The sequence below is a fragment of the Psittacula echo genome (assembly GCF_963264785.1).
Source record: "Psittacula echo genome assembly, chromosome: 4".
Classification (NCBI taxonomy): domain Eukaryota; kingdom Metazoa; phylum Chordata; class Aves; order Psittaciformes; family Psittacidae; genus Psittacula; species Psittacula echo.
Window position 1 is genome coordinate 61,394,307 of NC_137738.1, and position 26,251 is coordinate 61,420,557.

The 26,251-nt window shown below is 45.0% G+C and overlaps 2 protein-coding genes across 3 annotated transcripts in view; one reads left to right on the top strand and one right to left on the bottom strand.

The window, feature by feature from the left end:
• The window catches only part of ATG5 (autophagy related 5), a 107,164-nt gene extending 104,338 nt beyond the window's left edge, over positions 1-2,826 (top strand). The window contains exon 12 of one of the 2 annotated variants that reach the window (XR_013956551.1): positions 2,636-2,826. The gene's annotated coding sequence lies outside the window, so the exon portion shown is untranslated. The remainder of the gene's footprint in view (positions 1-2,635) is intronic. The other variant, XR_013956552.1, reaches the window with a different exon arrangement.
• Positions 2,827-4,895: 2,069 nt separating this feature from the next.
• On the bottom strand, positions 4,896-26,251 carry PRDM1 (PR/SET domain 1; the record flags this gene model as incomplete). Its single annotated transcript, XM_080614929.1, has 6 exons — positions 4,896-6,009; positions 6,399-6,527; positions 6,853-7,961; positions 15,744-15,996; positions 19,176-19,295; positions 25,970-26,251. The coding sequence occupies 6 exons, from the start codon at positions 26,249-26,251 to the stop codon at positions 5,434-5,436; spliced, it is 2,469 nt and encodes an 822-aa protein (XP_080471055.1). The 3' UTR covers positions 4,896-5,433.

Sequence of the window (26,251 nt, forward strand, 5' to 3'; positions counted from 1 at the left end):
GCATCTGCAGCAGGCATCGAGGCAGCAGTGGCTTGGTGAGGATTAGCAGCTCCTCACCCCTTTGGCCACCACTGTGAATTGCTGGGAAATCTTCCCCAGCCTCTTTTATAACTGAGCAAAAGCAAAGTCATGCATCTTGAGCCTTCTGCCATTGACTGCAGTTAGTGCGAATGTGGCCTTAGTGGGTGTGCAGATGTGCTACCTGCCTGCACTTCCACGTGCTGCTTGTGAGAATGGGAATGGCAGATGCTGGCTGCAGGTTGGCCCTTCTTCAGCATCCGATGAAAAATTAAACACCCGTGCTTTTGGGAAGGGTTGTGAATTTGACAAAAAGCCATGTTTCTGCGCTGTTCAGGTAGGACTGGGTAGTGCTGAAGTCACCAAAACTCCCATCTGTGCCTGCACATCCCAGCTCAGGCAGCTGCCCTTTCCCTGCCAGCGTACCCCAACCAGTCGCTGAGGACGAGGGAGACCTCCCTCTCACTGCCAGGGCAGCTCCGTGACGCTGGCAGTGAGTTTTGCTTAGGCCACCATGACAGCCTGTGTTTTGCAGATACCTGCCCCGTGACGGGCACATTCCTCGGCCGCGCCGCATCCACTCAGCCCTGGCTCATGCAGTAATTAGCCAAGTGTTTCCTGGCTGCCTTTAATTACAGCCACAACTATTTCCCTCGCTCTAACATAATGCCTCTGAACGACAGCAAAGGTTTTGGGCTGCATCCTGCGCAGTCCCAGCACATGTTGGGACGCAGCCGTGCACCGGCAGCCACTGATTTGAACCCAAGGGCTCATACCCCCTCGGTGAGTCACGTTTTTCATTTTCGACCTCAAGGCTGTAATTGCCGCACTAGGAATTAGCGGTGTCTCCCCCAGCACTCAGGTGAGAGACACCGTGCTTTATAAACCAGCCAGAAGGGCGGGATCACACAATCACAGAATCATTGGGGGTGGAAGGGACCTCTGGGGATCATCCAGTCCAAGGTGAAACCTCTTGTGGTTTAGTTTATGGCCATTGCTCCTTGTCCTGTCACTGGGCACCACTGAAAAAAGTCTGGCACCATGTTCCTGGCACCCGCCTTTGGTATATTTATATGCATTAATGAGATCCCCGCTCAGCCTTCTCTTCTCTAGACTAAACGGGCCAGGCTCCTGCAATCTCTCCTCATAAGAGCGATGGTCCACACTCTGATCATCCTTGTGGCCCTCCACTGGACCCTCTCCAGAAGCAACTTGTCTTGTACTGAGGAGCCCAGCCCTGGACACGGTACTCCAGATGTGGCCTCACCAGAGTCCAGTAGGCAGGGAGGATCACCTCCCTCTACCACCTGCTGGCCACACTCCTGATGCACCCCAGGGATCATCCTTAGATCTGTGTTTGAGTCTATCTATCTCAGCTGTAATTCACCCCGTTCAGTGGCAAAACAGCTCAGCTGGCAAAGCCCCGGAGGGAAAATGCATGTTGCCTTCCTGGCCACATCATGCTTGGTCCCCAACATTTTCACACTGGTGGCAGCAAGGTACACATTGAGCTTGTCTGCCCACAGCTCTGTGCTGGGGGTGCACGGCCTTGCAGGGCTGCACTTTATGGCAGCATCCAAAAGGAGCAGCTTTCCTGCCCTGCACCTTGCTGAGGCTGTTAGGGTTAGCTGACCTGGTGGTGCTGTTGCCACGGCTGAAACCTGCCGTATTTCTGGTTGCAGCACATGCCCTCAGCAGCTTCCAGCAGCTGGGGGCTGCCAGAAACCCAGGCAGCAGCTGCCGGGCTCGGCCTCGCGAGGCTGTGATCTATAACGTGCATTGTCTTTTTATGTAATGTGTTTTATTAAACATCTTCTAAAGCTTACAAGTGTCCCCAGGACATAACTCTCCAGCGCAACACAACGCTCTGCCAAGAAATGAAGTATGATTTATGGCGGTAACGGTTATCCTCTGCTTTTCTTAAAAAACATTATTACAGCAATAGCTCTGTCGAGTACAGGACTGTAACATGCTGCATTTGGCACGTTTATGACAACAGTGCTCTGGTTTTCTTAACTCCACAGCTCAGTGCTGGCAGTATGTCAAATTCTTGAGACAGATGTTTAAATGAATTTTTTAAGAGGACAGTGAAATACTTCTAAAACATCATACGGCGCTGAGTGTCTCAATATGAGCAGCAACATTATTTCTTTAGCGTGCAGGTAGGGCAGGGCAGCACATGGCCTCTCTGGTTTCGATCTCACAGTAAATGATGGAAGTAGTAAATGATGGAAGTAGCAAATGTTGAATTAGCTTTCTGGGCATCCCGGCCTGCTGTAACTTTTTGGCTGAGGTGGGGGAACGTAAGGGCGCTTGACCTGCTGGATGTCGTTCACATTCGCATCTCCTTTGTGAGCACTGAAAACAGATCCCCATTTGTTTTGAACGCAGTTCCCACCACGTTGATACAGGACTAAGTGGTCTCACGCTGACATTGCGACTGTGTCATTGTGGTCCCAGTGGTTAGGGTTTCAGGCCAGAAATGACAGTCACTTGGGAAAATGTAAATGAGAACCCTGCTCGTATCACTGCGAGGCACAGAGCAGTCAAGAATTTCCATTGAAACACTGAAAATTCTTGGGGTTTAAAAAATAATCATCCCATTTTGGTTTTTTAGGTACTGGCTAAGGCGAGGAGAGCGCTGTAGTTAACAAAGCAGGGTGTTCAGCTCTGGCATGGCTTCTCGCAGCCTTCCAGCACGGAAAACCAGGAGCCCACAAAGGCAGAAGTCGGCGTTGTCGGAGACATCATCGCCCTCGGCACAGAGCGTGTTTGCGGCTGGGAGGGGAGGGCGCCCCGCAATGAGGCTCCACACACCCGCTCTCAGATTGAAGACAAGGGAAGCATCGGTAAAGCAATGAACACTTATATTTAATTTACATTTGACAATTTGCACATAAATAATGATGTAAACCAATACGTAAACATAGGATAGTTTGTTGTTCTAGCAAAGTAAAAAGCCTGTTAACTTTGGTCAGAGTCTTTCTTAAGAGAGACAAAAAAAACCCCCAAAACACTGTTGATTGTTGCTACATTCACATGTAAAACGTCTAAGGGAAGGGGGAAACAGTAAAGAGAAGTAACAATTCTTAAAGCTGATGCATATAAATTCTTGTAAAATTTGTATCAAATACAAGAAAGCACTACAGGCAAATAATAGGAAAAGTGTGTGTCCAGTGACAGAGTAGTGATACTTTGGTTTATCCTACAAGTAAGTACTATATTTATGAACTATTGCTACATTTAAAAGATGTCAGCCTCACAATTTGCAGGAGTGGAAATGTAATGAACTGTAGGTAGTCCTTCAAAAGCTGTGTGGAGAGACTTGTATTTCGGGATCATCTGGTTTTAAACTGAAGGCATTAAAAGGAAGTTTGCTGATAAAGACCAGTGAGTCCTGGATTGCTGCAGTGGGCTACTTCAACGTTTGTAAGAATATAACCCGGCAAAAAGGTACAGATGGCAGGAGGTGTGCAGTAACGCTACTTATAGTTATGCAAGTTGACCGTGCAACTTGTTCACGGCAGGGTAAAACAAGATGAGGGGCTCATCCCACCAGGAATTCCATCCTGCCCTCCGCTACGCTCTGTGGATGCACCACACACAGGTCCTATTTGGCTTCTGTTCAGGTTCTTTTAGTTATGTTTTCTGGCTCCGTTTGGTCAGTGACCACCCACCTCCTTTCCTGCCGTACATGCTGCTGGGAGAGCAGGGCCCTGATGGGGGACCCCTGTCCTACAAACAGGGTTGTTCCTGCTGTGACACCACGTGTGGGTGACATTGCTCGGGTAAGGTGTTTGCAAGCTGGGGCTGCACCCGGAGTAAACGCCTTAATACAACCTTCTCCTGGGTTTGAGGTCATTGGTAATATGCAAAACTGGATAACATTTGATTTTCACGCTTAGATGAAAAATAGGTTTTATTACATGGTTTGGCTCACAACTTAAGTGGTATAAATATATATACATATACATATATAGTATAGTGGTATAAATATATCTATAAATATACATGTATTCTTTGCTACACCTCAAACGTCATCTTTGGGCTTAGCAAAACAAAAAGATAAAAGGACGTGCATTCTATCTTTCCCTGTGCACATTTTGGTTTCTTCTCTAAAGTAGCAAAGCATTTAGATAAAACAGCATTGTCTGCACCACTGGACACAAGCACTGAGGTAACTGTTGTTCAACAACTTTGCAATGCCCTTTTCTTCTTTAATTAAATTAATCGCAAAATGTACAAACACAAATACTGAGAAAAATCTGAATCATACATGAAGGAAGGAGAAAAATGTATGTGCCAGGAAAGGACTTTGTTCCCCACTTCTACCCAGGCAAAGTGGGAGAGGAAAATACAAGTAAAACTGAACCCCTTCTTTCTCAGGGAATCTGACCATCTTTTTTTTTTTTTTTTTCATCCCTGGAAGGCTCTGGCCAAATGAAAAACAAAAATAAAAGGAAAGAGAAGAAACAAATCTGACAAAACTCTCCTTTTAGGCAGAATATTAAGAATATTTGTGTGTTTGCTTTTAAACTGCTTTTGGAAATGGAAGAGTGTACGTGAAACTGTGTTTTGGAAGAGCCACTTGAAGCTCATGCACTCCTTTGGTCATCAAGTTACATGACAATGCATGGGGCTAGAGCTATGTCCTAAAAACCTGTGGGATCACCGTCCATGGCAGGTGGGTGTTTGCTGGGCCACATCTGCTCCCGGGACAGCTGCAGGGAGAAGAACCTCTCTCCTATCCTCAGAGAGGCAGGGGCAGCACTTTTGTCCCTGCTTGCTGCTACTCCGGGTTGGTTCTTTTTTTGTTTCCCATTCCAATTCCCAGCGGGATGATTTGCACATAAAAGTAGACAGTGTTTTTTTTCAAACCAACAGATCTAGGATTCTGCATGTCTAATGTCCAACTTTGGCAACAGGAAAAACCACATTTGTTTAAAAGACATCGGTACATAAAACACATTTACGGAAACCCCAATCTTAGGTTCTTGAAACAGATGTGCAGGAAAAAAAAAAAAGTATCTACAAAGAATGGCCGTAAAACAAAAATTAAAAACATCTAAAGTAAAAATTACAATGAATTTTCCAGTCATTGTAAACATTTTCCTAATTATTGCTTTTAGAATGATTAATTGCATAATAAATTATGAAGTACTATCATTGAAAAAATAATTATGGATAGATGATTGTCTCTTAATAACTGGCGAGGCAATGCACAGTCCTTTGCCCCTTTTTATGCCCTGAGAAAACAGTAACTTTGGAGTTCCTTCTTTCAGTGGGAGAGTGTAGAGAAACTACTGTAAGCCAAGATTGCTTTGCAGCATTGAAACTATGTACAAGCAACTGCTACAGGCACCCTGACTTGCCAAGTCATAAATTAAAAAAAAGAAATCACTTTGCCAAAAAGTCTTAAGGGTCCATTGGTTCAACTGTTTCTTGCTTGACCTTTACAGGTAACAGAGGTAGTGGGTGACCGTGAGGCAACTTCATAATTGACATATCTGACGACTCGTAAAGGTTGCATCCTGAGGAGATAAGTCCATTTCCCAGGTTCCTCTGTAGAGAGACTTTCAGATTAGCTCCTTCCATTTCCCGCCTGAGCATGGTCAGTATATCCTTCTCCACGATCGATGTTAAGTCGATATTGTCCTCCACTTCTTCCAACTTGTCGGCATTGTCACTGATGTCAAACTTCTCTATCTCCTCATTGATTCGATTCAGGTCCTCCATGGACAGGCCAGAGGCAGGGGCGACAGGGCAGTTGCCCTTCAGGTGGACCTGGAGGCTGCAGAGGTGAATGTAGCTCTTGTGGCAGTGGATGCATTTATGGGGACGTTCCCTGGTGTGAAGACGCTTGTGCAGCTTCAGGTGCACAAACTGGGTGAATTTGGCTGGGCAGAGCTTGCACTGGTAAGGCTTCTCTCCAGAGTGGAGCCGCAGGTGGGTTTTGAGATTGCTGGTGCTGCTGAACCGCTTGTGACAAACCTAATGTGGGGGGTGGCAGAGAAACAGTGAATGAGTGGGAGGGGATTTTATGGTTTAAATCACAGACACCTAGGAGGAGACGGCAGGATGAAGCAGAAGCTTTTTGTATCTTCATGCTTTCTCACAAAGGGAAAAAAATCCCCAACTTTTGTTATTTAAATATTGCTGAGCAACATTTCCAGCATGGGCAATGGCAAAACTGTTATCAGGCAGATGTTGCTCTAGCAGGCTAAGGGCAACCCTGCCATCTCCCAGGTGCTGCTGCACCAGGGCTGGAAGTAGCTGTGATACAGACTCCATCCCTGAGCAGCCAAGGGTTGGTCACACAGTCCTCCCTGCACACTGCCCAGCTGTCCCTTTGGGAACATTATCTCTGTGGTGTTACGTACCTGACACTCGTGGGGTTTTTCTCCTGTGTGTACCAGATAGTGCTTCTGGAGGTGAGCCAGCTGCGTGAAGCCTTTATTGCAAGTCTGGCATTTAAATGGTCTCTCTCCGCTGTGTACTCGGAGGTGCACCTAGGGAGAAACAAAGCAATTAGCAGTTTGCAGTCTCCAGTACTGTAACAAAAGTACTTTCAGATGTTTCCCTCAGTTGGTGGAAGACTCCCATTGCCAAAACACAATGCTGTCTAGTTAATTAGGTGGTGTGGGTATTAAAACACTGTCTTTACAACATGCTTTCTTTTTTTTACCATGCTTTCTTGCTAGCGGTGCCATATTAAGCCCAGACTGATACACAGCCTAACAAGCAAGGGAGGTCCATCCCTGCTTTTGCTAGATATCCTACAGGGATAAATCAGAGCCTTACAAGAAGGCTTGTGTCTTATCTTCCGCTGCCTACCTTCAGATTGGAGAGCTGGCCAAAGGTCTTCGAGCAAACGTTGCATTCGTACTTGATCTTTCCGTTCTGCTTCTTCAGTGGGTATGGGAGGGTTTTGTAACCGGTCACATTCCTCTTACTTTTAATGAGATTCATGGCTTCTTCACCACCGGTGGCAGCCAACACCACTGAGGTAGGTTTAGGTTGCATTATGTGTTCTGAACTGGCTGCTGTACCAGCTGTGGGTGACCCACTGGTAGGGCTGCATGGCTTGTCCTTCATGCTGGCAGCAGCGCCCGTGACAGAGAAGGCACTGTTAGGTGCTGGTATGAGGAAGTCTCTCGGATGATCAGGCTGCAGCAATCGACGGCCTCCTTCACTGGGCAATGAACTGGGGAGTGTGGTGGGGTTCAGCATATGGTGGGAAAGGCTACCTCCACTGAGCAGGTTGCCATAGAGAGGGTACATCCTTGGGAAGAGATTGAAATTGTTGATGCCATTGATATTGTTCAAAGCACTCAGATTATTACAGCTCATATTGAACGGAGGTATCAGGAATTTGGGGTAGTGGGGGTTATAGGACGGTAAAAAGGCAGGTGGGAGGTGGCCAGGGGGTGCATATCCAGGATAAGACCCCAATCCTTCCGAGCCATATGATCCATTCAAGTAAGAGTACGGCTCTCTGTGCTCTTGGGAAGTGGGTGCCAGGGGCGAAACCGTGACCCCTGGACTGCTGTGAGGGCTTGAACTTTTTAAGCTTTGGTCTGGGCTGCTCCTCCCAGAAGGACTCGGTGTAGTGGATGTCTGGATGGGTGAGTGAGTAATGTAGCTGGGTCTGTCCATCCCGTATGCTAAGGAAGCTTTCAGATAGTCGTCTGGAACGTGAGGTCGGATTGGGTAGACAACTCTAGGGAAGAAACACCTCTCCGGGCTGTAGTTCTTACGCAAATCATCCAAGTCTTTTTCTGGAGTAACTGGTGAAATGTTGGTCTGGAAGAAATCTTTTCCTTTTGGAGGACTGGATTCCATTTTCAGGATTTCTTTCACACTGTGCTCCTTCTTTGGGATGCTTTTCTGATAGAGCTCGTCTTTATCAGCACTGTGCTGCTTTGGATTAACGTTGGTTTGTGCTGAAATATAAAGACAAGATAATAATTATTTAGATATGCCACTGTCATTATCTCTTTTCAAAACAGCATCTAACTCCCACAAGTTTTGTGGGGAGGAAGAGCCACTCTCAGAAATGAGGAACCATTTCACTCACCAAAAAACTGATTTCTGTGTGAAGAAATGCCTGTTGGTAGTAAGTGTTGATAAACAGCATTGTTAATTTAAGGGGTACCAGCCAGTACATACAGATCTGGATGATGATTCATTTGCAGAGTGCTAGTCTCCACTTTACAAACTGATTTCACCTTTCTTTCTCTTAAACTTACCTAGTTGAACGTCCATTTAGGCAGTATTTCTAATAAATGCAGTAACAAGCATTTGTTCACAATACAGGTTCAACAGAAGGACTTTGCAGAACACAAGCTCCTAGAAATGTTCCTCAGTAAAATAACAAGGCATGACAAATCGGCTTTTGCCAAACCGCAGCAGTCACTTCACCAGCCAGTTCAATTACTTACAGTACCGAAAAAAAACGTGGCTGGCTGGGATGAAAGCTGCCTTCAAAGAGAAGGTATTCTCCATCAGTAAACAGATCATTACTCATTAAATATACTGCTTAGGAACATCTACAACAAAGCAGACTATTTACTGCAGATTTCTGTGGCATTCGGTCTATGCAAAGCTCCTCTGCTTACAGCTGTACTTTATAAAAAAAACTGCTGAAGCAAAGCAAAAGGAAGCAAGACCGGTTGGCTCCAGCTTAAGTTGAAATGTACTTTAAAGAAAAAAAATAAAAATGAAAAAGAAATATTTATTTAGAAGGAAATAGAAGCTAGCATCCATTTGGCTCAGTTCAGCACATATACTGTTTATTTGTATTCAAAGGCTCGACCTTGTTATCTGGACATAATATAATACGAAGAGTGTACTGAAAGATGTCTTCAATAGAAAAATAAGTATGCTTTTATCTCATCTCCCAAAGTTAATAGTTATATAATCATGAAATGATGTCTCATAAGATATTTTATTACACGGCAAAAACTACAAGAAGGTTTCATATTCATGGTTAGTTATGTGCAAAGTTTTCCATCAGGAAGTACAAGTCAATGCCGCTAAGTATGCAACTTGAAAGTATCGCAGCCCTGCAGCCAAGTTTCTGCTTCTGTGGCTGACTGATCTTACTTCACTAACTGAGGTGAGAAACTGTTATTTCTGATTTTTGGAGGACCAGCTGAACCCAGTGAGGAAGACGGGAACAGGCAATGATCACGCCACTTTCAACACTGACTCTTTGCTTCACTATTCACTACCCTGATGGAATCCATCATTTGGCAACATTACCCTATAAGGCAAAGAAATGGCCATTTATAAAACGTACACAAAAAACCAGCTGCTTTCAAAGCATGCTCCTTCTCACAGCAACCCATTTGTACAGTAGCATCCTTCTTGAAACGCTGCTAGACTAGCAGCAAGCAAATTTAGTTTTGACATGTGGGCAGTTTGTGTATTTACAAGTTGCAATGAAATGCTACTGAACATGGTCATGTTCAATAATATATTCAGGATAAAACATAGGGTGTGTTGCACAGGAAGCACATACGCATGTAAGTGTGCGGAGAGCTTCCCAATTTCTTCTTTTGATGTTAAAGCTTAATGCAGGGCTGTTTCAAAAATAAACTAATAGTATGTTGTGTTGTATGGCGTTAAAAATCATCTGCTTTCTTTGATAGTTTTCTCTGTACTTGCAGACTGGTAACTCATTTTCTAAACGTCTACCAGGATTTTGGGGTATAACATAGAAAATACGTTACACTCACTAGATTCAAGAAGCTCCACAAGGGCACTTTGGATAATATTATCTACATCTTCTTATCAGCTGCCTGCCACCACACCAGCAAACATTCCCGGTGATGCTATCAGCACTGGGAAGTATTGAGATGGGGAAGTACTGAAAGCTGGGTGGGGGTGGGAAGTAGGGCTTGTGAAGCCTCGCAGAAGAGAAAATAAATAAATAAATACCGTCTTATCAGGCCCGTATCAGTTTCTCAGTGGGGTCTGTCAAGCAGGAAGTTCAAATTGACACTTTTCTCTCTTACAGAAAAAAGCCCCGGGGGAGGGGAAGAGGAGGAAGTGCTGGCGCTGCTGGAAAAGTGATAGAGAAACCAGGACTGCTTCAGCGGGAGGAACACTCCTGCTGTCACCAGGTTAAACCTCAGGGTGGGGATGTACGTGCCTTACACGCCGGAGCAAGCCCGTGAGTGACAGAAAGGAAGCTCGCTCGCACTGAGAATGTAACTTTCTTTGTGCAACAGGCCCGTGTCCCCACATGACAGACTAAAGGTAATTGCTCTTTCCTTCCCTTCAAAGTGTTCCCAGTAAAGCCTTCCCTCCTACTAATTTCCATGTGCAGAGAGCACTTGCAACATTTAAAGATTATTTTTCAAGCCTAACTGTGATTGCTTTCTTTAGTTTGCTGTCTTTGGTCCATAATAGCTCCTTGGCTTTTTTCCCTATCACCTGAGCACAATGAACCCTTGAAAACACCAGAGAGATCAAAACATAAACAAGTGTGTCAGCACTGTGTAAAAGAAGAGAAGGTAATGTTGAGGGCTGAGGAGAGGTTCTTATGTTTTATACTGAACGTGGATTTAAACCAGGGCCGAGACTGATTGAGAGGTTTACAGCCTTTCTCATTGCTCTTAAAGGAGCCATATACTTCAAAGTTAAAGAGATGTATTTCTTATAAATGGATTTTTGTTTTAAAACTTGTGATTTCAGATTTCAGTTCTTACCCATCACGTCTTCTTCTCGCTCTTGAAATGCATACCCACCCCCATACATATATATACACACTAAATATAGGCACATACTCTTCCAAGATCTGTCTATTTTCTGTGGTTGGCAGGACACACAGAAAAGAGGTTCATGACAAAACAAGAACAGTGCAGCTGCATTTCTAAGTTACTGATCTGAGGGGAGAGAGGGGAAAAAAAGAAAGAAAAAACCCAGATGTGCCTCTTTAAGGAGCCTGATCCACTTCTAACCAAGGTCAACAGATTATTTGCTCAGACCTGAGATTAGTGAGCGTTCGCAAGAGGCAAAGGAACAAAATTCATGTTACTTTTAAGTATTAGTAAGACTTGAGTGGAGGGGCTGCCTGGAGTCACTCCAATGTGGGTGTTCCAGCTACACCCTGCTGCATAGCTGTAGGCTTTGCTCTCATTTCTTGTGCTCCGAGCCGTAGCCTGAGAGAGACTTCAGAAAAACAATGTTTTCTTCTAAAACCTTGAAAAAGGGTTGTAGGCAGGCAGTAATCTCAATAATAATTTCAGGAGCAAGACGGTACAGAACACTTTGGGAGGTGGAGATTAATTATGCCGATTCACATTTTCGGTCTAAATTAAGCACCTCTTTTACTAGTAGAAAGAGAACCTCGAAGTTGTGAAGCGGGCAAAACAAAAAGTGTTCCCACTCAAAATGAGAACAGAGACCAACATTCAGAAGCATATAATCTGATCATCTGTTTTCTGAATGTGTCCAAGGCAGGGTGACATGCCTTTGAAAACATTCTGCCCTGAGAAGGTCTTTAAGGGAGCATTTGAATAATCCTCAGTATTAAGTTAAATTCAGCCCCCAAATTCTGGGTTTGTGAAGACAACTTCTCATATCATTTCAAAATAATTTTCCTGAGCCCTTTTGAAGATTCCAGGAGGCATTTTTTTAAGCAAGTGCAGATGTTTCCTCTCAACCCAAACAGAAAGGCTTCAAAACCTGAAAGTGAAACTGCCCATAAACAAAAGGGAAAGCGAGTGGCAGAGTTTAGCTAACGGCCAGCGTGTCAGGGCCAGCAGGAAAAAGAAAAGAATAAATCATATTTAAAAACAAGCATTGTTCATCTGCATAGAATCCAAAAGGTTTTAAATAATTTAAATTAATTTAACCTTGTTAAATTTAACCTTTAAATTCAACCTTGTTAAACCTGTTAGTGAAACAGAAAGATTGCCAGATGTTTTGCAAATATGCAAATTGTATTCCCCCAACTCAAACTCTTTTCCTGAAGCTTGACCAGAAGATGTCACCTGCCCGTACTTGACTGAGGAGACAAACACGACATGAGCAGCAGGAAATTGCATCATGTGATTGCAATACGTGAACATTATTATCAAATAGTCATGGCCTGAGTCAATGTGTTTGGAGGGATTTATTTATTTATTTATTTTAAACTGTTACCCTCTCCACCTTCCATCCCAAAATAATCCTCTTACAATGAGGTAAGAATGAAATGCTGAACTATGTGGGACTTACAAAGCAAATTTCCTCAGTCTGTTTGCTAGCCCAAAAATAAAATATCACAGACTAAAATACAATCTGAGGGCCCAGCTGAATGAGGTTAAGCAGCACATTTAACAAACTAATTACCAAAATCTGATTTCTTGTCCAGCAGAATACAGGAATCTTATGCCATCGCACTTAAAACCATTTACTGGACAAGGGCACCATCTGAGGGTGACATCTCAAATCTTGATAAAAAAACAACTGTCATCATAGAAAACATCAGTGGCCTCAAAACAGGCAGAAAGGGGACGGAGATCATCTAAAACAAGACCGAGTCTCCACTGCTGGGATAATGTGGAGTCTTGCCTCTACCACTATTGTGCAACTCCTTGCATGCACTTCAACATCCACTCCAAGTTACGTAGCTCCACTCAGAGCTAATCATGGCTGTGAAGGTAGGTGTGTGCTTCAGCGTCTGAAGGACTGGGTCAAAGGCCCCACTTCAAGAAAACACAGAGGACAGGCTTAAACCCATAACTAAGTACATGCCTAATTGCTGTCTTGAATCTGGATGCTTTCCTTCTACAGCACAAATGAACTAACGCTGGAGAAGTTTCCTTTAATTTGAAAGTTCGCTGTTACAGAGGCAAGTAGATGTTATGTATGGATGTGTAAATATATTTATGCTCTAAAGTGGTAGTTCTCTCATTTTTGAGGCCACTAATTACAGGAAATAAAACCAGAGAAATTCTCTGATACATTTTTCCCCGGAGGCCCATCCCGCTCGGGTGCTTAAAGAGGAGCTGAGGTGCTGAACTCCAAGACCGTGATCCCCAACCCCCTGAGGCACCTAAAGCAGCTACCTATATTTTAAGTTGGCAAGACTGGAAGCTCTCCGTAGGTGTGTGTGTCCCAGGTGGCCTCTCCTGTGCTGGGCCGGGCAACCAGCCAAGGCACAGCTCTTCCGAAGCCTCCCGCGGGCACCGGCATGATCTGCACACCCAAGACGCAATGAAGGGAAGGAAGGAGTGGCCATGCTTCTGCCCCATGTGTCCTGGCAGGAGGAAGCCCTCACTTCAGCCTGTGGTGGGACCTCCCTGTGACTTTCCCTCCCTCAGAGGGTGCCAAAGACAGCAGCCAGGGGCCGGGAGAGGCGGCAGTGCTGGCCTGCTCCTCTGAGGGAAGCCGTGCCATTTTAAACACAGAATTGTTAGTGAATCCATTTGGCTGGAGAGGGCTTTCCTGACTTTCTAGCAGGCGGAGGAGGTGATCAGCAGGAGGCCCCGCAAGCAAGACTGCGTTAAGATGTTCTGATGGGGCAAAGCCCCACTTCTGCAGCAGGTGCAGGATGCTAGTGATTCTGCACTTTATTCATAGATGAATTCAGTGTGAGGGCACCTTTGCCAGGCTTGCAATAGAGAGAGGCTGGAGAGGCAGCAGGATAATCACTAATTTTAGCTTTAACTAGAAGAAGTGGCCTGAGAGGAAGGGGAAGAAGGAAACTGAACAGTGCTGACATTCACTTTAAACTAATCTAGAGTTCAGTACTAATGCTGGAAAAACCATCCCTGCTTCCACTGTTGCTGCAGGGCCTTCAGTAAATAAGCATCTTTGTGAGACCTCTGGACTTTTTTCTGTACTTTTCAAGAAAAGTGTTTTAGAAAGCCTCAGTCCTTGAAGTCCCTGTAGGGTTTCTGGCCCAACTGCAGACTTTAGGCCTGAATGTGTTTATGACAAAGATGAAGGGAAAAGATGTAAAAAGTGAGAACTTTTTCTCACTTCTCTGAACTGCTGTTTTCTTTTGGTGGAGGGGGGCTAACATAAAATTTCTAAGTGGTTTAAACAGAATTATCTTTTAAAAGAAGAAGGAATATTTCCATCTCAGCGTCTGGAAAGACTGCTCTTTTGAATGTTAGAGCTGAGCTTAAAGCTGAGCTACACAACTGTTGCTCAAAATCCTGTCTCTAGACCCATGTATAGAACCTGCTTTTACTAAAATGGATTATTCTCCTCATGTTCAGACACCCCTAGTTTTGACCTGAGTAAAAGTAACCATGGAACTAGATGACACTTCACAAATACATTCCTCACTACTTCTGCAAGGCAACCTGAGATGACAGCAGATGCAGGAAACAGAGGCTGCATTTGTGTTTCCTCCTAGCTAGTGGCCAAATGTGTCTGGCTGGATCTTTGCAAACTCCTCATCCACAGAAATCCTTAATGCTGTTGTGTCATCCCACCTGCAAGTCCCACTGAAGAGCCAACAGTTCATCAGATCAGAAAATAAAACCACCCAGCGAGCGGTAAAATGACACATGTGCAAAGATGACAGAATCAGTGAGATATTTCTTGAACAGGGAATATAGCAGCACAGGACATCCCTTCCCTCGCTTCCCTCTGCCACTAAGAGAAAGCACATTTTCTTCTACAATTTGTAGGGAAAGACCAAAAACTGGTGAAAGGATGACAGCCACGGAGGACATATGTACTCTTGATTAATGTGAATGTGTGACATCATTTTCATGATGCGGGGTTACATTTTAACGCTAATGATCCCCAAAGTAACACTGCTATTTTATAACCCATTATTTGTTGCTAAATAACGGCAAATAGTTCTTTTTACAAAAAAAGGAAACCAAAAAACCTGCTTGCAGGCTTTCCTTCAAATTACAATGTAGGTGCTGGCCAAAAGACAAAAGAATGCTCTGCTCTATCTCAGTGCAGCTAGCAGGAGGGGATGCAGCCTAAGAGTCGAAGTCAGCAAGAATCATTCCCCCTCTTCAAGGGGCTCTGGGTAAGGTGCTAGGCAGTGATTAAGCTGGAAGTGATTGAGTAAAGTGCTGAGGCTGGAAATGGTCAGAAACCACAGCAGAACACAGAGATAAATTCCTGGAAATACCTCGTCCCCTTGCTACCAGTGCTATTACTTTTGAACAGAAAATGAAAGCTGTGATACACAGCCAAGAAATGGGGATGAGCTTACAAAACAAGTAAGCAGATGAGAAGACCACAGGAGGTTTGCTCCCATAAGATACGCATAAATGCAAGGCTCAGGGAGCATTATGCAGTAAATATATTTTGTCAGACACCTAGACAGAGCCATGGCACATGGCCACTTCCTTGTACAGTGAGGGCGGCCCGTTGGGAGCATGACTGGACAGGCTTCAGTATATGCTATCAAAGCAGACTTTTGCTCAACAGTGCCGAGATCTGGACCTGGAAGGCCTGAGAGTGAACCGACATCTATGATTCTGAAGGCAGAGGACAGTTGTCAGTCCAGAATTTTATCGGATAAGACTCAGTATGTAAACCAGTAACTGTTCAGATTTTTTATAATCTGTTTACATTTGAATGGGCTCAGGGAACTCATTCTGTTGTGTTGGGTTTTTTAATTCCCCTTTTCCACTCCGAGCTACCTACTGTGACACAACAGATGACGCAGCTGTGTAATTATACAACTTATTATTAGATCATATAAGCAGAAGAGACATTACTAGCATTCCTTGTTTATGCTGTAATCCACTTACTGAGGTTCATCATTGTCAGCTCTCTGGAGGAGGGATAGTGCAGCCTCTCTGCAAAGTCTCTGCAATACCACACAAGCAGCTCTTGGTTGGCAGGGATGGGCTTGATGGTGTAGAAGTAGATGTTCATTCCATTCTGACAAGCAGCCAAGTTCTGTTCCTGAACAGAGTAGCCAGGGTTTACATAACGCATCCAGTTGCTCTTGTCCTCATTAAATCCATCAATAAAGTGGTGAAGCTCGCCACTTGAATATATCTGGAACAGAGAGGAAGTGCTTATGAATATATACACGCACAATACACAGCACGTGTGCAGAGTCCAGAGGGGAGAAGTGATAAGCTTTTTTCTTTCCTTTTTTTTTTTTTTTTTTTTTTTGAATGAGCAGATTTTACTGAAGTAAGACTTAAGCTAGGTTACCCCCTTTCCAGCTATGATATCCGCTGTGTTAAAGGGAGATACTTATTCAAAGGTAAGTTGACAGTCACCTTTTTAATTTCTGCTTAGTCTGTGTCTCTCCTAGTATGGACAAATCAGAAATATCTGAAATACAGAGTACTCTCCCCATGGGAACGGTTTACCTGCCTGCGTGAACAGTCTACCTCGGAGTCCTTTTCCTGGTGCCAGGATCAACAAGTGGGTGATGCTGATGACTGCAGGTCTGAATGCATACTTGCATTAATGCTTTGAGTCACCTGCATTTAAGACAGACTGGCTGTGCTATGTCAGTCTTTCTCGCCTTTTTCTATGGCCTCTGTACTTGCAGTTTCCTATCACCTCCACCCAAAGGTTTAAACTATGCAAACATCCTCCACCCCCCCCAGAGTCCTAAAGCAACGCTTGCTCATAGTTGGACTGTAACCCTTTTGCAGAAAGGCTGGGCGAGGCAAAGATGAACTTCACCTGCCATAACTTAATGAAGACCTGGAGAGGAGCTAGCCGATGAGAAGTCGCTTTTCCTATCGAGGGACATGTTCTGTCTTGTCCACAGGCAGGAAAGGAAACATGAATTTAAAAACTGCTCAGTGACTTGGGGGGTAAGAAGTCGCAGTCACTGACAGAAGCTACTGCTTTTAAATGGGGTAAGAATAAGAAAATTATAAAAAATCAAAAAAAAAAAAAAAAAATCAATAAAAATCCGGGGATGTGTTTGTTAAAGACACATCCCTTATTCTCGGGGGGAACTAGCTTCGTGCTGGATAAAATGGGGTTCCAGGCTTTTGCAAAATAGATGACTAGGCAAAAGTCAGACCTTGAAGCAGGAGCAGCCTGCACCAGGGATCAACCTCGATGAGCAGGAAATGCCTTTCCAAAGGGGAGACAGAGCTTATCTCAGGGGGTAAGCACTCCGTGGGTGTTCCTGCCTTTGTGTTCACACCACTGTCTTTTACACCTACCTGGCCGGCCAGCGCACCCTGAAAGCGCCCCTCGGCCAGCTGAGACCTTTCCTCCCTAAGAGAGCCACCAGCGGAGAGGGGCAAGGAGGCAGCCTGGCCCTTTAACGGGTCCGTAAACACCAGAATCACTTTCTTTAAGAGTAACTTCCTGTAAACTGAGAAGGGGGAAATACATGTGGCCTCATCAAAGCAGCCTGCGAGAGATTTTGCGGTGTGTTTGTTATGAGAAAATGGAAGGGAGCCGGGTGAGTTGCGCTGCATCAAGAGAAGCCTTTGGGTTTCTCTGCTCACTCGGCTCGAAAACTTCCAGGAACGCAGGGCTCCGGCACTTGATGCCTGCTGCTGCTTCCCAAACCGGCCCTGCACCCCTCCCACGGCAGGGCCACGGATGCTGCCGGTCACTGTGCTCCGGCTGCGGGGCAAAGGCAACCCACTGGACTCCCACCTATTCTGGGGAAGTCCAGACCAGATGTGCTGAGTCATGGCGCAGTTCCCAGAAGTGACGAGCGGGCAAGGCTCAGGCACCGTTCCCCCCGCACGCAGCAGATGTTCCTGCCTCTGCCAGCAAGCCCAGGATGCCTTTAATAACATGTGGGAAGTTATCTCCCACAATTTCCTTTGCATATGCAAGCCTGTGTCAGACCCCTAGGAAGAAATTCATTTTCAATGCAGCAGCATGTCTTGAACGAATCAAGGGATTATAACAGGGAATTTAATGATGCTTAGATGGCTCCTAGGATATTATTTCTGAGGATCCCTCCGCTTTAAGGCTTAAAATCACATCATGAGAATGATGTCATCTTTCTCACTGCAGTATGTGAATGAAGTCCTGCAAGATGGTTAGCAGCCCCTCTTCCCAATGTTTGCTGTCTTGTTAGCAACGGTCAGGGCTAGGACCAGTGTACCAATCTCTTCCTAGGTTGGACACAAGCTCCCAAAAAAATCTGGCTGAAAGAAACATTCTGTAGCCTTATGAATGTGAAAATGGTTGCCTGCTTTGTAAAAATGCTCATGCAAATAACTGCCTCTGCAATGCTGTATTACACTGCATGAAGATGATCTGAGAAAACCAAAATGATTCAATTAGGTAGGAAGTAAAGGGCTGGTGCTTGCCCTGGGTTTCACCTGGATATGAGGTTGGGATATTACTAAGGCAGGCAGGCACCTGGGCACAGAGGCTTGGATATATTCCAAAATCCACTGACTTAGACACAACCTAAATGGCTAGAAGGCAGCAAAATACATCTATGGAAGGAGATGGGGCTGAAGGAACGTTCTCTCACAATTAATAATGGCTCTGTAAAGGAAACTGAGGATTACATCAGCTGATAAACTGGAAACATATTCCTGAGCACAGACTTCCCAAGCCAAAACTAATTGGCTGGTGCTTCTCTCCATCTTATACTACAGAGTACAAATTAGGCATCACCTCTAGTGTTTGTCTGCCATTAATGGATTTTTCCCTTCACTAAGATCTGTGGTCTGTTCTTTTAACACTTTCTGAAGTGGACTAGAGAAGCTTATGACTTGAATGAAACATGATGAAGATGACCACCCCTGTGTTATAGCAGTTCTATCCAAAACCCAGGAAAAAATGTCACAAAAAGTATAATTCCAGAGCAAAAGATTATGCAGTACTTTCGCAGCTTCTGCATAGCTGGAAAAATCAAGGACACATGACATCTGCATAAACAAGAGTGACTTTCCACTGTGAAGAAATGCAAAATAACCTGCCCCTACAACAAGCATCAGAACTGTTTCTTTACACAACCAAGTACCGATTCGTTTCAGAAGACATTGCTGGGAAGGGCTATGCATCTCCCCTCCTCTCTCCACCCACACTGTCCCTATATCCAAGGCAGCCAGGCTTTTGCTTGGCTCAGTTCACTAGTGTCACTGGCTGCGTTTGTGCCTGGCAGCGTACAGAGGTTGCCCCCTGCATTCTTACAGGTCTGCAGCAGGAAGTGGCCCAGCTTCTCAGCTGTACTCATTCAGTGAGCTGCTTACTGCAACAACGTGGGGCTGTTTTTTCCTGCTTACCCGCCAAAAGTATTTTCTGTTTGCATTCTTGGGAACCGTATCGCTGGTGTAGATCTCTCCTACAAGGGGTCCAAAACGTGTTCCTTTTGGGATGTACTCTTTGCTTATAACTCCAGTGACCTATAAGAAGAGCAGCACAGGATCAGTCCCTTATCATCAGAAATCAAAAGGTCTTCCTTTCTCTCCCCTGTCCCCAGATCTTAACAAGGTGAAGCAACCTGATGCAAGAAATTTTTAGTGATAGGTCAGCAAACCAGAAATAAAGTAACGACAGTGTTGGATATGATATAACCATCTGTGTTAAGATACCAGAATCTCACCAAGACATAGATAAACACCACCTGAAAAATGTGTTTTGTAGAAATACATTGACAAGAAGAAACAGCAAAGTGAAATATACAGAGACTGTCAAATTTCTTCACAAGTTATTTCTCATATCGAAAGCAAACCCCAAAAGTCCAGTTCCAGCAAACAAAAATATTCAATAGCTATCAATCACTTCACTGCCACAGAGCTCACTTTTCTAGTAAGTTAGGAACTGGAATGACTGCTCCTCCAGATCAAAATGAAACCTTGCCGCACCCCCACCTTCTCTGCTCTATACTCGTCTTTATAGCTAAAAGGAGAACAAACAAACAAAGACAACGTACAGTTCTCTCACCAGCATACAGTCGCATAGAAAACAATATGAAATGGCTTTGGGACATGTACTCACAGATCACCCTCTTTTATGAAAAGGGAGGCAGCAGTTCCGGTAACATATGTCAAGTGGGTTTGGTCAGAGGCGTAAGGGTTTTGATGAAAATGCTCCACTATGCTAGGTCTAAGAAATGTAGTCTAGTTGTTCAGCTTCCTTCTTGACAGTAATTACACCAAAAAAAGTCACTGACCACAAATCAGGAAGCAATTCATCATTATTCAGAAGACCGTGCCTTGGAGTAACCCTTCGCAAAACACTGCTGAGTTATTGGTTTTGTTTCTCTCTGTTGCTCACCAATCTTCTTAAATTTAATGTAGCAGAACAATGTTAGAAAACCAACAATTCTGTCAACCAAAAACCCCAAGCCTTGGCAAAACTGATCTTGCTGCTCAAATAGTGGAAAAAAGAGAAGGTAAAAAGCCCATTAATTTGGTATTATAGGCAAACTTTCATGGCAAAATGTATTAGTTGTATCCCCTTCACACATCTTGCCACTTGTCTTTTTGCTCACCAGGATTTCAGAACAAGACAGAACAACAGAAATACCGACAGTTGGGATTACTGCAGTCTGCAGCCTGCAAGGAATCAATGCTTTTACCAAAGCAGATTAGCACTCATCAGCCCCTGCAGATAGCTCACTTCAGTGAGCATTTCTCTTCTTTGTAACAGTCCTTCGCAGCAAAGTGTGGTAAAGACCCTGGACTCTGTAAAACTAGCTAAGCCTTGTGATTTTCCCAGGCTACATTTTCTTCTGTTGTATCACCCTTGGTGTGAGAGAGGGAGAGAGACAGACAGGGAAACACTTGCCTGTGTATTGGTCAAGATTAAAACCCCCAGTAAACAACTAACACCTAGCATAATTTCACTGTTGTAAAGGTCCAAATATAGGGGACAAATAACAGCCCTGGACTCAAGGAGGTAATCCACCCGGAAACAGATTCCTGGGTGTGAGTGGTGGCTGTTTGCACTTGTCTTGTGTTTCGACATGTGTTTCAGCACACTACAAAAAAAATTAAACATCAACAGTAGAGGTAGTTAAATGCTCCACTGATCTGTGCATCTGGACTGAAGAGAGAGAAAAGGGACTTCCAGAAATTTTCCTACACCTACCACAAGCTGAAACAAGCTCCGTGGCTCAGTTTTATTTTTGTCTTGCTTGTACATTTCTCATAGAGAGCTGAAAAAGGCAGATGTTCTTCTCATCTTCCCTATATATCTTCATTTACATCCATCTGCCCTCTCAAGGAGAGTTCACAACCAAGCTACAGCACACCCCACCAGTTTTACTGCATGATAGCTCCAGTTTTTTCATGGTTTTAAAATATCTTGGCCTTAATTAAAATGACTTTAATGAAATTCTCAGAATGTCTAGAAATCGCTCCTCGAACTAGTCAACTTGAAACAGTCACTGAACTGGTGTCCATGACACAGTAGATACTTTCTGATATCCACCTTACATGCAGTATTGGCTTCTCCCCCAGCGCAGATGAATACGAGGATGATTTCTCACCCTGTACCTACCCATCAGAAGGTTATTTTGGCAGAGGATGTTCTGCACATCTGTGTGTACCAACACTGAAGTTCTGCTAAACCAGACTAAAACTGTCCGGATGCCTTTTAACTGACGGTGGCTTTCTAGTCAGCAACTCTTGGGTCTCTGGTGTGCCCCCACAAGCTCAGTGGCGGTGGTTGAGGAGGGGTACCCTCCAGGTGGAGTGCCAGCAGTGCCAGGACAGGCTGCCGGCAGCCCCTCTCTCCCCGCCCCCGCCTAAAGGGGCTCTTGCCTTGCCACAGTTTAGGAGAGGCGGCTTAACAAGAGGCCACCGCATACAGAGCGCTGCCGAGGGTCTGTAGGCAAAAAAAAGCAAAGGAACTCCACATCCAGAGCAGAGAGGAAGCCGTTTCCCGACTGCCGAGAAGCGGCCGCAGAGAGGCATTTCAGACTTGTGTCCACCAGGTGTCCTTCAGCACACTGCTGCCTCTCGGCGATGAGACCTTCCGAAACAGCCTCGTGGCAGGGAACCACAGGGGAGCATGACCTGAGCTCGTTCCCCACAAATAAATGCCTACTGCCCTTGTGCAGCCTTCTGGGGTTGAACCACGCCGTAAGGGTGCAACGCGGTATTTCCAGACTAATTTCCTCTCTACCAGACACTTACTCCCCTCTCCCTTCAAAGCCCCAACTTTCAACACTCCTGCAAACGTGCCACTACCATCTATTTCCTTTCAATAAAACAGCATTTCTAGCACTATGTCAAACGCGAGCCTACAGCCACAAGGCCGGCTCCCGGTGCTGCGGGCTGCCCAGGCTCCTGCCGAGGCAGCGCTGAGCTGACCGGCTGTGCCCTCGGCCCGAGCGGGACAGGATGCGCCGCTCGAGAGGAGCAGGCTGGCGAGCGGGGACAGCCGTAACCTGGAGGCGCGGCGACGGCGGCGTCCGGCCGGACTGTCGCGGAGAGCCCGGTGCCGGGAGCAGCCCCGGACGGCGGCGGCCGCCCTGGAACTGACCAGGGTCCTAATGCGGCGCCGGGGGCCGGCCACCGGCACGGGTCCGCCAGGAGCCCGCCGGGCCCCTCCCGCAGAGCGCAGCCCGCCCGACCAGCAGCCTCGGGGCCGGAGACGGGTGGGCTCCGGTTCCAAACTCGTCGTTTAAAAGGCGCTTTGAAAGACCAGCACTCCTACATCTGCCTCGGGAGAGAGCACTGGAAATAAGCAGCGACCCCTGTCCATTCTGCAAAGGGAGGGTATTTTGCAACGGGACTGTTAAGCTGCTTTAAAACAAAACTCCGAACAAACTCTTACTGGCTTCAGTAAAATAACATTATTCTCCAAACACAAGTAGGGAAGGCCACTATGTGTCCTGGAATAACACCGATTTATTTATATGTATTGTTTTAACTACTCCTTTTACAGTTACATAATCCTGCGTAAATTTTACCCTTTCATTCAGTGACCAGTTTTCTGAAAGAGATGCCATGAAATTAAATGTTTTCACTCTGCTTCCTCACATATAAAAGAAATAAAAGCAATATGGGAGAGCAAGTGTCTGAGGTCAGCAAGGCACACTACACAACAGCTCAAAATCACTGCTTTTGTCAAGATCACTGACTAAGGGTCCCTCTCTAAGAAATGGCCTCAGAGAAATCCAACAAGTAATGGGTTTGCTGATATATGTTTCTTTCTGTCAAGCTCACAGAGCAGGATGAGGCATTAGCAATATCCAAGACAGCAGAATAACTGGCACTTAATATCAAGAAAGGCTGTTTGGGCTTTAAAAACTGAGACCAAAGGGAAAAAATACTGAAAAAAGTTTTTAACTGTCTGCATGAAAAAGATCACTCACATATGGCCTTCTAGAGTGTGAGTTTGGCACCTCATTTCATCATTTTTTGTCAGTTGCTAAAACTACGGGAAAGGATAAATAGTTCACACATAGAAACAAATAAATGACTTCATGTAAATCTAGCAGGCTAAAATGTTACGAGCAGTAGTAATTCATTTTTTTAAAATGCTGACACATGCTGTGAACTCATAATGAAAAATGTGTCCTTTAGAAAAATCCCCGATCAAGATCCAAGAATAAACAAGAGCATGACGTGTCACGGACTCCCTTGCAAATTCAGTAAGCCTTTACAGAAGAGCTATTCGCTTCACAAAGCATGCAAGGAAAAGAAACACAAAAAGTAACCCTCCCCAAACAACAGCGGCTGTACTTCCTCCCTCCTCAGCAGGCACGCAGTACTTTTCCTGCTCCAAGTGGAGATATAATACTAATCACGACAGCACCAGGATTTCATGATCTAATCATGACAGTATTAGCATTTCACAAGCCATGTATTATGTATGTTTTTGTCAATAAACTGACTCAGCATTTAAAACTCTCGACCAGATGAAGCCACAGCTCTCCTCAAAGTTAGCAATGAAGACAGCTCACATCTGAAACCCACTGGCAAGCACGCACGCATGCATGCATCCCCCAAAGTCTTACCTCATCCTTTCACAAGTGAAAAAAACCCACCCTATCAAGCTGTCAGGACTCCAGTGGTTCTCATGAGTCTGGTCAAAACCAGAAACAGGCTCCCTCGCTGACCCCACAAACACATGATGCTCAAGAGCAACATGTACCCAGTCCTGACCCCACTGAACAAAATCAAACTTGGAAGGCAGACAAAAAAGAATGTTTCTTGCCAGAAGTTGCTAGAATGCAAGTGGATTGTGCCATTTACAACTATTCCATTCCTCAAACAAGTGACCTGTCTGTGCATTTCCAGGACCATAGGTTGCACAGGAGATGGGGAAAAAAAGTATCAGCTTGGCCATTTCTTTCAGAGCTACCTTAGAAATAGTCAGGGTTCAAAAGTTCCTCTTGCTTCTTACAGTAGGTACTATTCAGTGCAAATAAAAGACTGGGGGGAACTTCGGAGAACAAAAGGAGGATGTCCTATATTCAGACTCCCACTAGCAGGGAGCTGCACAGGTCACATTTTACAAGCAAGAACCAGGAATCTTTCAACTACTTCTCTCTCCCCCCACCTCTTCATACAGAGATGGCAGCAATCCTCCTACTGTGATTCACTGACCTGAGCTGCACTGTAAGGAAATTACACTTCGGTGTTTCCAAACACGGTGCTGGGAATTTTGAAAGCTCCTCGGCCATCTCATACATCGGCCCCAGGACTCATCGGGAGCAGAGATAGAGCAAGGCAGCCTGAGCAGCCAATCAGTCACCAGCCGGCAGACAAGGATCTGCCTGAGCTGTCGCACTGCAAGTTCATCCTTCAGCCAAAAATCCTGTCGTGTCACACAGTGTAGCCGCAGCTTTATCCCCCAGCCCCACCAAAGTAAGACCTATCTAATGGTAACACAAACCAAGGGTTTGCGCTTTTTTTTTCTAGAGGATGTCCTTTCTCTGCCAAAGTTCTGAAGGGCAGGGCAGGGCAGATGGGAAGAGAAGGAGTGATTTTTAGGAGAATTTAGCTTTAACCTCTTACCTAACCTACTAGGCACTGTATTGGCACTGCCAAGCTAAATTCCACAGTGCCAACAGCCTCCAGCTGGGGGTCTGGCCCTATTTCTGTACGCAGGATTAAACAAGTACTTGCTCTGGAAGGAAATATTTGATAGGCACGGATGAGTGTACCTCTTCTTTTCAGCTCTGTGGTCAGTGTGTTTAGCCAAAGTAGAAGCACAGGTAATAGCTGCTATACCACAAGTCTCAGCACAAGGAGAAATGAAGGGTTGTCCCTTGGGTTATTACCCTGCTGAACATCACACCTAGCTATAATAGCTACTCTATATGAAGGAGTAAACACAAAACCAAATTGCTCATCCGGGCTCATTTCTTTCCAGCCCTTCTGAAACAACAACAAAGAATGTACCCACTCCAGGGACAGGGATAGGACAGACTTGCACGGCTAGCTACCACTGAAGATACTGTCCCAGATAAACAGAAGTTAATTTAAGCTACGGCCACCCTTCTGTCAAGCTTGCTACAGTTCCACCATCACTTCCTTAACCGACATGCCGCAGTTTTTAAGAATTTAGGAAGCCAGGAATACAGCAAGCTCATGAAAAGAATAAAGCCATTTCATAACCAAGGAGAAAACAAAAAGAAATAATTAAACACATTTCCAGGAATTTTTTTTTTCTTTTCCCCATCTACTTTTTTAAAAGCTATTTATTGGACAACTGAGGCACTTTAATCTCTGAGCCAGAGGCAATGAATGGTCCTGGCAAACAGCAGTCTAGAAATTGGCACAGAGAACTACCCCACAGTTTAAATATGCTTATTCAGATGCCGTTCAAATTATGTGAAAATTTAACTGTTTGCGAATTGGTATAGAACCAGTTTCAGGGATAAGGCTAGCTGCCACTTCCAGTGTAAATATTACATGACAGATGACCAGCTCAGTTCCTCAAAGGAGTTATGAGGGTCCCATCTTAAAAGCCAGTGGGCAGCATTTGTTGCTCATGGTGGGGTGTGCGTGTGTATGTGTGTGTTTTAAAGAATGGAAGCCAGGGTAAGCACACACTTTCCGAAGCACTGTGATTTGGCTTGTCTGAGTCCAACCTTCCCCAGAGCATTGCCGCTTACCTCTTTGCAGTTAGATGCGTATTTAAAAGTCAAGTTCCTTGGCAAGGAAGCCTCTGCCTGAGTTAGGGTGCCTCCATCGGCACTGGGATCCAACGGGTGATCATTTACAATGTATGTGCACTTCTCTTCAAAATCGGCTTCCGTCCACAGAGTCATGTCAGCATCCTCCATGTCCATTTTCATTGTCCACTCTCTCCCTTTCACCAGATTCTTGAAACTCACAGCGTCCGAGCTACACTGTGTAGCAGCCTGGAAAAAAAGAAAACAGCCTTTAATCCTCAT